General features: G+C 38.6%; 1 protein-coding gene across 4 annotated transcripts in view; it reads right to left on the bottom strand.

The window, feature by feature from the left end:
* LOC6584515 (dorsal-ventral patterning protein tolloid) overlaps positions 1 to 13,082 on the bottom strand; it is a 107,372-nt gene that overhangs the window by 42,646 nt on the left and 51,644 nt on the right. For all 4 annotated transcript variants that reach the window (XM_032732235.2, XM_044009070.1, XM_044009072.1 and 1 more), the window contains one exon: positions 1,574 to 1,879. In XM_032732235.2, coding sequence (XP_032588126.1) covers positions 1,574 to 1,879 — 306 coding nt within the window. The remainder of the gene's footprint in view (positions 1 to 1,573; positions 1,880 to 13,082) is intronic.

The following is a 13,082-nucleotide window of genomic DNA, read 5'->3' as shown; positions in this document are numbered from 1 at the left end:
CCTACACACATGCCGCAGCTTCTTGGCCGTGAATTGGCTGGCATAAAGCTAAGCCAAGACATTGCCTGCAGCCGGTTGAAAAGTCTATGCGAATCGTATCGTATCGAAGCGAATCGAATCGAAGGGTTGAGCACTCAATGAAACCCTTCACTCATTATCATATTACGAATTACTTTTGCATATAAATTGCATATGTATATTTATCTTTGCTAAGACCCTTTGCCTTTACACACAATATTTGATATCCACAATGAATACATTAGACGGCGCATTGGCCTATTCATTCATTTAACATTAAATAAATTTATAGACATAAATCATTTGGCAAAGTTTTATGTGAACAAGTGAAGCTATTCGCATCTAGATCTATATGGCTCTACCGAGATCAATATGTAACCAGATCATTTATGGGCTGCCTTATAGAGCCGTCAGAATAGAGCCGCTCATTTGAATAGGTTTTACTTGTCTCCTCAACGAAATCTTAGATTTGAATGAATTGCTTGAAATGATGAAATGAAAATATTGAATTTGAGTAAACTAAATTTTTGTATATTTTAAATTTAAACAACTATGAAATAAAAACAAAAATTGCATGTACTGAATTAAATAATTAATTAATTTAATTATTTGTATACGATTTTTTGTATATTTATTTATTTGTTATTATTATTATTTATAATTTATTTATTTACTTTGTCAACAACAACAAATCAATGTTGTCTTTAACACTGTTCACAGACGAGTGATCTACAGTGATCTACTCTGAACTGATCTGTAATTGTAGAGCACTACATTAAGTGGAATGGAATAAGTAAAGCAAGAAATAGAATGAATGGAATGAGAACTATGGCAGAGCCAAAGACAGTCGAATTAGTCTGACAGTCAATAGAAACGAACGACGTAAAGAAGTCGAGCACGAGGCTGACAAGCCGAAGCACAATTATTTTTCGTCACGGAACCTCTCGTGCTTACCCATTCCCACTCATTCCATTCGCTTTTGTTCTCATTGTTTGGCTGCTAGACTCACTCTCGCATTGCGTTTCACTCAACGCATTCTGAGCATTGTTAATTTTAGCGAAATTTTTCTTTTTTTCCTCATTAATGTAGACCCCTAGTGCTCATCCATCAATCATCACTAAATGATCTACACTAAAATGAGCTGCATGAATCACAGATCTATGCTGAAATAATCGTCGCTCCATTGCTCTTCTTTATATTTAAAATTCTTATGTAAGGTATATGAGAGTCCATTGAAGTATACGACTGAAATATTTAGTATATATTTGTTAAAAATTATATATATGTACTTGATCACAGTGACATTCGGTATGATCGTTAAGTTCCTAATGCTTTCCAGCAGCTAATATATGTGTATCTATATATACCTGTATTTATATACAACTCTTTAACTTCAATAAAAAAAATTCCAGCTCTCAATTTAATTTTAACAGTCTATCAGATCTCTCCCTTTGTGTTCCTTCTCCTACTCTCCTATACTACATAAACGAGCATCTATCTACACTCATTCCATAAACCGCCAGCTGATGACAAGTCAACAATCCTTTGCACTCACCTGTTATCACGCGGGTGCAGTTAATGTTCTTTGGATATAGATTGGGATATTCGGGGCTGTAGAGCTCGTTCTTGGTGGGATCGCCCTCAACGAAGAGCCGGCAGCGATCCACTTGATCCTCCTCCGCCTGTCGCCGGTAGCGATCCGCTCTTGTGGTTGTGGTTGCTGTTGAGATGGTCAGCGCGTGCTCCTCTTCGATGTAGGGGCTTGTGGGCGTGGCAAGTGTGGTGGTGCTGCTGTTGCTGATGGCGGTGGTGGTGTTGCTGGATTTTATTGTCAGCGATTTCGTTGGCGCTTCTGTGTTGGCTGTCAGAGGAGAGAGTGAAAGAGAGAGACAGAGAGAGTTTGTGTGTGAGACAGAAAATGGAATACAAGGCTTAGAGTGTGTTGCGAGGATTTATCAATGCACGCACATCCGCATATTTCAACATAACATTTACGGGTTATATTATCATAAAAATAATCGTGCGCATTAAAATTTATGCGAGCGTCGCGTTGGCTTCACTTCTTCTCTTGCATTTTTGTTTTCTCTTTTTCATTTTATTTTTCTTTTTTTTATTAATAATGCGCATAACTTTTGCTGCTGCTGCTGTGAATAAATCAACTTTTCACTGCACTTTTTTGCATCAGCTGCAAACTTTACGCACATGTTACGGTAAACAGGAATTACTGCACCGCCCAAACCAACACCACCACCCACCCAACCAGCCACCCATGCATCGCCCCAAAAAGTAGGCAATGCACAAGTTTCCCTCATATATATATATTTTTTTGCAGTTTTAAAGCCTGAACGCTTTCAATTCGCAACTCGGAGTCGTAGTCGTAGTGCACTCATATAAGTCTATTTGAACTGGCGACGCAAGCAGCAACGGTCGCAGTAGAGGCAGCGGTAGTGGCAGCAGTTAGTGTGCAGCTGCAACGCAACAGTAACTGCGTCTAAACAACAATCGTTAAGCCTATGTAAAGTGGCCCAAAGCACATTCATGCCAGTTACAGCCACTGTGCATATGTATTAGTTGATGCGTGTGTGTAAGTGTCTACGAGGATGTGTGTGTCTGTGTGTCTACGAGTGTGTGTGTGTGTGTGTTCCTGGAGCACTTTTTGCTGGGGCATTGCCATTTGCTAAACAAGTTAAGCGCTTAAAGCCAAGACGACTTTCAGATACTCTAGTAAGCTAGCAAGCTATATAGTGTAACATAATAATTAATGATAGTATATATGCCAATTACGAATTTTTAAATTTTTCAATGCTAATCAAATTCTAATTAATAGAAAGTCTTAGATATTTCCTAAATTATACTATAATTGCCTATATTTATACATTTTCTTTTCTTTTTATCAATTTTTTTCATCAAGCGAATATAAAATCGTAGCTTTTGTATGCATATTTCTAAGCTATAGTTGACCATATACATTTTTAATAATACAAATTAGATTATGAATTTCTATCATATATAAAATTAATAATTCTTCTGTTTTTTTTTTTTTTTTTTTTTTTCTTGAATTTTTAAATTAAAAACTCAGTTCAATTTTAATTACCCTAATGTATTATTTTCTTCAAAAGTATATATAATTTTATACAAATTTAAAAGCTTATTTAACGAAAACTATTTATTTAATAAAATCCAAATTGTATTATTTTTTTATCATGCTCTTAATATTTATTATTTATAGATAAATTTCGAATAAATATTCATTTATTTTTTTATTAATATTTTTCAATATATTATATCGAAGTTTAATATTTCTCAAAACTTAAAAGAAAAAAAAAAAAAACAAAAAAAAAAAAATTTATATATTTAATATATAACAAAATTAGTTAAAATATATATATATATATATATATATATATATATATATACATTTTTATTTATTTTTTTTTTCATTTAATATTATATGCTCAGTTCCGCTTGTTTCTGTTGTGTGTGTGTGAGTGTGTCTGTGTGTTTGCAAGCATTTATAGCTTCTTTTGCTTTTAGCAAGTGTTACATGTATTTGTGCCAAGTTTGAATTACCTCGGCATATACGTTTTATGAGGCGTAGGGTATTAACGCTCAACGGCAAGCAAGCTCACAGTCATGTGTGCGCGAGTGTGTGTGTGTGAGTGTGTACATGTGGAAGTTTGTGTGTGTAAGTGTGTCTGTGTGTGTGTGTGTGTGTTTGCGATTGCCAAAGTGTTTGCGCCGCATTATATGGCTGCTAGTGCCTAATGATGTAGCAACAAATTTAATAAACATATTAAGTGTTGATGTTTTTGTAATCGCACTGGCTTCTCCACTCCACTGCTGTTACCTAGTTTTTGCTCTAGCTTCACATGTGCCTCTGCTCTCAGCGCCACATGTGCCTGGGATAGTCTATGTGTGTCTCTGTGTCTGTGTGCGTGCTTCTATGTGTGTGCTGGCATCCATTTGCCGTATGTCAAAGCTGCTTATTTCCTGCTACGGCCGCTGCCGTGTCGTCGTGTCGTTGCCATCGTGCGACAATTTGCAACATAAATTTAATTAAATGCAAATTAATTTTAACAACATTATTTTCTACAGTTTCATATTGCCATTATGTACACATATTGTATATGTGTATATATGTATTTATGTATGTATATGGGGATAGAGAGTGCATAAATCAGCCAAAACAAATACAAATTCAATTTAATGAGCTCCTCTAAAACTTTCCAATTAAACACATGCCTTTGGTAGATTATATGCTTTAGTCTGTTTTAATTTAATATTATTTCTATTAATACCGTGTCTGTCAAGCTATGTGTGTGTGTGTGTGTGTGTGTGTTGTAATGGAGATAACCAACAATGTAGCCTTAGCCTTAGCCTTTGATGCGACTAATGTCCTGCCAAGTTGTGCTTTGTATAGTTTATAGGCTTCAGTGCAGTCAAAGGCCCAACTACGCAATGGATAACAATAAACTTACAATTTCATGGCATTTAAAGATGCTTACAGCCATGGCATAGTTCATGGACTCCCATTGATGCAACATGCATGGCAGGATGTGTGGCAAAGCATTCAGTGCCTGTCAAAAGGTGTTGAGTAATAGAACTTCACTCTGCCTACGAGATAGTGAGACTTTGAGTTGACCGAGCACTCAATGGCATGCAGCACATCATTGCTCATAGCTGGAGCTTTGATTCATCTTATTTTAATATGACGTTGAGCTGATATTAATCGCTTCATATTCTCTTATATTGGCATCCGATTAAATAAATAAATATAGGATGCATTGATAACATGCTACACATGTTGCTATAAAATATATCACTTGCTTGAACCCTCAATGTTTTCAATTAATATGCATCAAAGGGTTATAGGATCAGCTCTCTTCGATTTTAAATCACTTACTCATGCGATTGCAATTTGAAGCTCATTACAAAAATGAATTGAGGTCTTGTACTTAGGCTTCTGAGAAGTGCATAGAAGGGCACATTTTAAGCGTCGTGGCATGCAATTTATAAAATCCTTAGACTCACTAATATTTAACTTATGGTTGGGCTTACACATAATAGATTGAGCTTGCCCTCTCTCTCCCTGTCTCATTTTCTCTCTCTCTCTTTCTCTCTCTTGAAAGCGCATATACCGTTCTTGTTTAATGTAATTTTTTAGAGCCTAAAGTTGACCTCAGATATTATGCTTATAAAATAGATTGAGCTCCTTGAAATTATTAAACTTTTGAGAATCGCATAGAAGGCTGCATCGATTGCATTCATCTATGTTATTCTAAACTGCTCACATATAAAAAAAACTGATTCGGTTGATTGAGAATCGCAGAGAAGAGCGCATATATCGATTCTGTTGCTTCTAACAAGCGATGATTGAGAGTTACATAGATGGACGCATTTATATCTACCTTCTGCACAAATTTTTGCTTACTCATAACTTACTTACAGTTGACCCCACACGGACCATAAGAAAAACTTATTGAGCTCCCTCGTCAAATTGAACAAGTCAAACGACGCTACGTGAAGCTAATCTGGAGGCAGCACTAAGTCGGCACGGCACGACTGCCAATTGCTCAAGTCTTTAGCAGAATCTTAAGAAACTCGCTCAATTTGTATACAACTTATTTATGTACATAACTTTTAATTACTTATATCTGGCCCGACCCCAGCCAGCCGCCCGCATTCGCCTCGCATTTATTGGAGCTGACAACTTTCGTTAAGCGAGAAGTCGGCGCAAGTTTCGCCTGCTCATTGGCAGGCTCAATGTTTGCATTGAGGCGAGCGCTGAAAGTGGGCCATCGATTAAGGAGGGGCGTTGGGAAGTGGACGACCTTTTCTGTGGGAGAGTGACTGTCTTGTGTTCGCACTTTCGCTCAGTTTGTGTCTTTAATTGCGCTTTTAAGACTGACTGATTGTATTGACACATTACAGGCGGGCTGCTCTGGCACTTTATTGAATTGCCAGCGCGGTCGTTGAGCAGGTGGCGATGCGAAAGACCCATTTACCACTATGTCACAGCAGCTTAGCAAATGTATCTCCCATCTCCCTCTCTCTCTGTCTCTCTGTCTCTCTCTCTCTCTCTCTCTCTCTCTCTGCGTGGGTCGCATAATTGTAAATTTAACACGCATTCCCCAACTGTTCGCCGCCCCGGCAATCCCTTTTAGCTGTCGCCAAGCCTCGCCTTCAAATGCCACACACACATTGTCGTGGCCTCGTTATTGCCACAGCAGCAGCAGCAGCAGCAACAGCAGCGGCAGCAGCAGCAGCAGCAGCTGCGCTTGTTCACACTTTTGTTTTAGTTGTAATACCCTTGTCGATCTGCTTTTGCGCCCATAAGTTTAACTTTTAACTTTTGGTATCCACACACACACACACACAGCCACACACACACCTACACATACATACCCACACACACTTGATTTAGCCGCGCTCAGCCGCTGTTCATTTATATTCATATTTGCATATGTGTCGATGTGTGTGTATGTGTGTGTGTTGCTGTTGGATGTTTGGCATTTACGTATCTTAGGCCCTGCCACGCCCCCACAGCCACCAGTGCCGCTGGCATCTGCATGTATCGCCATCGTTGTCGTCATTTTTGCTGTTGCTGCTGCTGCTGTTGTTGTTGTTGTTGTTGTTGCATGTATTTCATTCGCAGCAGTTATTTGCTTTAATACACTCAATAGACTTAACACATTTTGCACGCCTCACTTCATCCGGAGGCGGTGGTGACAGCGGCAAACAGCGCCACCGCCGCCTCTCAACCGCTCAGCCGTTCAGTCACAGCGCACCACCCACTGCTCTGTAGTTTTCTGCAATAAATTTTGCATTTTGCTTGCAGCGACGGCAACAGCGACAGCGACAGAGATGGAGAGAGAGAGAGAGAGAGAGAGAGAGAGAGAGAGAGGGAGAGGGATACCCATGGCGAATGGGACAGACTGAACTGACTGAGGCTTTGGCATTGCTTTGCCTGAGACATTCCGTTCCATTCCATTCCATCCCATACCATTCCATACCATGCCATTCCATTCCATTCCATTTGTGTGTCAGACAGCTCCAACTCCCACTCCAACTTATGTATATGAGTTGTTCTGTGTGCATGTGCTTCGGTTACTGTGACTTGTCTGCGACTCTGACTCTGACTGAGCATATTTATAGTTTGTATTGTCTGCTGCTGCGACGCTTTTATCAAAAAAAAAGACAAAAAAAATAAAATAAAAAAAAAGGCTGAACTATATCGCGAAGAGCCGAACATTTTATATGCTTGCCAAGACATATTGAAGGCATGTCCCAAATGCTATAAAAAGACTTTCGTAGACTCTAGTCGCTGTTTCAGACTCAGACAGCATCACTTAAACTATATATGGAAGCTAGTTGGCATAGAGTATCATTGTTGTCTGTGTGCAATGCAATTAAATCTTCTTTCAATTTACTGAATACTTTAGACAACAGCAAAACAAAAACTAAGACAAGGTAATAAAACAAGCTGAAGCCGTCATCAGCTCTGCAACTGCTCTGGAAATTTCATAAGAAATTCATTTTAGAAACTCTCTCTCTCTGTCTCTCTTTTACTCTCTGTTATAGAAATTCATAATAAATTCATTTTCCCCACCCACTTAAGCACTCAGCGAAGACTCTAAAAATACTTAATAAACTGCTTCTATTTTATACACTTTTCTTAGATATTCTAGACATTTTTAATATGCCATAAGAAAGTCTCGTAAGGCTTCAGGTTTGCAAAAGGCAAAAATAAAAAAATAAAAATAAAATAAATAAAAAAAAGTTTATTAAAAAATTGTGAACCCATTGAAACTGAGAATTCTGAGCAATTCAAGGCAGAGAGAGCGAAGCAGGACAGAATCCATAAAGTATATATATTTTTAATTAGGATTACGTACTAAATATATATATAGATCTATTCTTTTGCCTATCCTTCTGTCTATCTATCCTCTCATGACCATCCAGTAAATTATAAAAACTTGAGAACTTAATAAATATTGGAATATTAATTTATTTTTTCGATAACTCTTTTTCATATTTGCGATAAAAATCGATAATTTTATTAGATTTTCAGCTACAGCATAAATAACTCAAAATATTACTGCAGTATATGTATATATTGCATTTCAGTGAATAATGTTTGCTGAGAATGTCAGCTCTTTGAAGGACTCTCCGGATATCCCCTAGTCCAACAGAGGCCTGCTTAAATAACCCTTTCTGGCATTGCAAATGCAATATGCAGCGGGCAGTTGGCCTCGGCTCTGCCAGGCGACAAGAAGACAAAGATTTAACTGCCATTGTCAACAATGGCCGCATTTCACTTTAGCACAGACAGCAAACAACATGTGAGGAGGGATGCGAGTCGAGGAGTCGAGTCCTCATAACTCACTAATTGGTTAATTGCAGCTGGTTGTTTAGCAACTTAGCTTAGCATTAGGCTACGGCTCTTAAATAAATTAGACACTAATGCGTAAGCGTATGAGCGTACGAGTTTATTGTATTTATGATAATGACATTTCAGTTGGCTTGCATTACAGCGTTAAGCGGCTTATGCGATGTCAGCTCGAGCAATTGATTCCAATATAAAGTGTGTAACGTGTGAGAGAGAGAGAGAGAGAGAGAGAGTGTGTGTGTTTGAGAGAGAGAGAGAGTGAGAGAGCCACTTCAACAATGTGCACATTCTTGCCAACAAAGTCAGATTCCATATTCGCATATTACGTATACGACCGGTTGTCGTGCAATTTGATGGATCTGCCAGTGCCTGAGCAGATAGACACAACCACACACCCTCAACCCTCCCCCCACCGCTTCCCTGGCAAAATGTGTGGACCACATTTGATTTTCGATGTTCGGCATCTGCAGCGGCATGGGCCAACAAGTTGCGGTTGAATGAACGCACCACATTAGCCACATAAATCATAAAAATTTGACAAAATTTCACCGATGATTGATAGCAAGGAATTTGTGCTTAAGCACTGTGCTCAAGCAAATGACTTTTACGATGAATTCAAATCGAATTGGTTTTAATTTCCATTATGCTACATCACATTTAGCTTATCTCTGGCCACAACTTGCAGCTGCTTGTCAAATTTTAACCTCTTGTCAAGCAACAAAAAAAATCAACCCAAACTTCGTCCAGCTGTCGCAGTCAAAGGATATCCGGAAATGATTACACTCCAAAAATTGGCCTCTGGCTCTGCTCTGTGCACTCGAAACTCTCTCAATGCTCGCTAGCGAAGAGGGCCGCTGCTCGCAATTAACATGGAAAAAGCTGCACTTAATGGCTTACGACTAAGAGGCCATATAATTACCAGAAACAAAGCAGCCGAGGCGTGGGTGGCGGTTGACTAGAATAAACGACAGACAGGGAGGGAGCGTGGGAGAGAGAGAGAGAGAGAGGCGGAGAGAGACGATAGTTGAGATTTGTTAAATTTATTGTTGCACTTTATGTAGCGCAAATGCGTTCGCATTGCGCATTTTCAACAATTTAAAATTTAACAACATGAAAATTGCGAATGCTGAATGCAATTACAAATGAGATATTGATGTGCGAGGGGCGCTCGTAAAGTACTGCCTATGCATGTGCAGCAAGTCAACCGTGTGCGTGTATGTGTGTGTGTGTGTGTCGCAATATGAACTTGTTGCAACTCTTAACGGCTGACGTCCCAGTGCCCCATTATTTGTAAGTGGCAGGTGCATCCTTCAGTGGAGCTCGAACAGCATCGTCGCCGTCGTCGCCGTCGTCGTCGTCGTCGTCGTCGTGCTTAACCCGGGCGCTGTTGGCGCTGCTTGTCGAATATAATGGGCACAAGCATAACAATAACTGTGCAAGCGAGTTGCAACAGACAAATGTATTTCCGAAAGTTTGCCCGCGCATCGTGCGAACCTTGCCAAACCCTTCTGGCACAGCGCCGCGATCTGGAGATGCCGTTCGTGTTGCGGAATTTCAATTTGCTTTTGTTGTATGTGTGCAACACATAAATAAAATCTGTTTTATTATTTTCGCCAGCAGCTCTGCCAACTTGCCGCCCCAGCCAGCGTCCCATGCTCCAACTACAGCTACAGCTACAGCTCCAGCTTTGCCACTTGCCAGACGAGTTGTCACTCATCCACTTGCTCATTTGGCCCAATTGCAACCAGATGTTGCAATTAGCATAACAATATGCAGCCAGACAATTTCCAAATACTACTTAATTGCCCAATGCCAAATTTCTAATGTGCATTGCATTTGCCATTCCCCTGCTGAGGATTTACTGGCTAAGGGCACACATCATGGCATATGTGCTCTAAATTTAAGCAAATGCATAGAGCTAGAGATTTTCATATAAGCACTCAGTTAAAGCTAGCAAATAAATTATCCCAAATCAATAATTTTCTCAGTGTTGTAATAATATTCAAACAAATGTAGAGCAAATCGCAACGATTATATCTCAAGATTAAATCTCAAGTGTGAGCCGGCAGTAACTTTGCTATCAAAGTTCCAGTTGGAAAACTTTCGCAGATATAACTTTTTCGATTTGCCAATAGAATGGGGGACATAGAAATAGACAAAGAGTTAAATTTGAGTTTCTAGTTTTCTAGAGTCTCTCTAAAAGATACAGTTTTTAAACCATTTAGAAACACCCCCAATGGGCGTAACTATATCTACTTTGTATTGTTGGTTGTCTATGCGAGCCGAAATTCTAGGTTTTGGCATGATATGGGAAAATGAGAAATAACAGTAAAACTCAACTGACCTTGAGGGGCGAGTGACCTTGAGGGGCGAGTGCCCTTGAGGGGACAGTGACCTCGAGGGGTTATAATATATGTACTTTATGGGGTCTGCCACGCCTCCTTCTGCCTCCAAAGATGTATGTTGTATTTGTATTTTTCGATATAACACGCCCCTACGTTTATTGATTAGCTACAAAATGTGTACTACAAATTGATTAAAATCATACAAGATAGATATACTAATAATAAATGCTTTACAAAAAATAAATATACAGTAGAATCCGGTTATTATGAGTCATAATAACTGGCAGTTATGGCATAATTTATGACTCCGCTTAAAGCGTCCAACCGGTTATGTCGACGAAAATTCGATGTTTTGGTTGATCCCCATACAAACTTATATGAAAGAGCCTCCGCTTAGTGCGTCTCCGCTTTTAACGACAATCCGCCTATTCCGACGATTTTTTTTCATATGTTTGAGTCAATCACCAGTTATTACGACGTGATAAAAAAAATCGCGAAATAATGACAATAAATTTCAGTACAAAAAGACTCTGTTAGAAATGTATACTTGTATGTATTGATCACTGATCAGTACCCTTGCTTGTGTGCGTAGCAACGCCACAAATGCTGCTAAGACAGAGAGAGGGAGAAACACAAAGTACAATGCCGACGTGACAAAAATGTTTCTAAACCATGTTATTGAAAGAAGTTTATAAAAATTGGTTGTTTTGATTAAAAATTAAAATTGTTTTATAGTAAAAGCTATTACGAACATGGCAACAGTAAAAAAAAATGAAAAAATATATATGTATATATATATATTATTTTATAACTTTCTTGTTTATTATTAATTAAAAAAAAAAAAATTGATAATTATTTGTATTTTTTTTTTTAATATTATTAATTTATGTATTTTTTTTTTAGTAATATATAAACATTAAGCCAGTTTTTAGTATGAGTTAGATAGATAGTCGGGTGGTTTGAGTTCCAGTGTGCTCAATCTATATATTTATATATATTATGTATTTATTTATGTATTTTATTATAGTGAGTCCCTTGGCAATAAAAGAAGAAATTGTACCATAATAAAACTGAAAAGTTTACTTTATATTTATATACATTTACCATTTTCATATTAATAATGAAAACAATGCAACAACAGAAAAATCATTTCAACTATTTACAGTAAATTCGTCCTTCAAATATTTTACCAGCTATAATTAATAACGAAAAAACAATAGTAAATAAATCAAAAAAGCTCTAAATAAATTGAAATAAAATATTTTGCTATTGTTGTATCAATTAGGCAGTCAATCGGATTATAGCCGCTAGAATTGGCCTACAGCTATTTTATAGCTGATGTGGCACATTAATAATTTTAATTGTAAACACATAAAGTGAACACAGAAACGCAGGCAAACGTTTCAGCCCCACAGATATGTACATATCTCCCGAAATCGAATTGCAATTGATTTGTGAAAAAGCGAATAGATGTACGGCGTATGTACACAAGTTCAATTATTGAATGAATCATTCGAATCGTGAATCGTTCTCGTTCAGCTCTATTTGCATAGCTCGCAGAGCATGCGAAATGCACGAATTCCTATTAGAGAGAATGGCACACGTGGGCGATTCCCAATTGGAATTAAATGCAATTGCTAAACAGCCTGTCACGTGACTCGATTGTGTTTGACTAACGCTTTGAAATTGAACAATATTCAAATGAATTACATTATTGGCTTACCGGGTATCCTATGTGATGCGTGTGTATGTGTGTGCGCATTTAATGCTGTTTGGTTAGCAATTGCTGTTGTGCATGACAAATGCTATTTGCAATGCGAGAACCATTGAGCCGCCCACAACTCGAGAGAGCCGAGAGAGCCGCCATGTCAATCTGTCGAGCCAAAACAAAATATTTACGCTACGCCCAAAGGTCAAAGCGGCCAAGTGGCGCATCCTGCCCACACTTTGGCCCAACGGACAACGACTCCCGAGACGCCCGAGTGACAAACAATAATTTAGTGATATCGTGGCAGCAGCAACTCTTTTGCCATTTCTACTTTGGACGACATTTTCGAAATTGTTAAATTGAAATGAAATGTCCGACAATTGAATTGCGTCAAGCAAATTGAGAGCAGTGCTATGGCAAAGCCAAAGGCAAATGGCAAACACACCGCCCCGCCTCGCTCCGCCCCGCCCGGCGCCACACGCCCACGACAGCGAGCGCGTAGTGAATAGTGAAAACGACGACGACGACGATGGCAAAGATGATGATGATGATGATGATGATGATGATGATGATCTATTAACCCCAACTGCGGCCAAGTGCGACCGATAAAGGCGCATGGAGC

This window comes from Drosophila mojavensis, unplaced genomic scaffold (assembly GCF_018153725.1).
Source record: "Drosophila mojavensis isolate 15081-1352.22 unplaced genomic scaffold, ASM1815372v1 contig_136, whole genome shotgun sequence".
NCBI classification, from domain to species: domain Eukaryota; kingdom Metazoa; phylum Arthropoda; class Insecta; order Diptera; family Drosophilidae; genus Drosophila; species Drosophila mojavensis.
The sequence above is the reverse complement of the archived record's forward strand: the minus strand, read 5'-3'. Positions and strand labels throughout refer to the sequence as shown.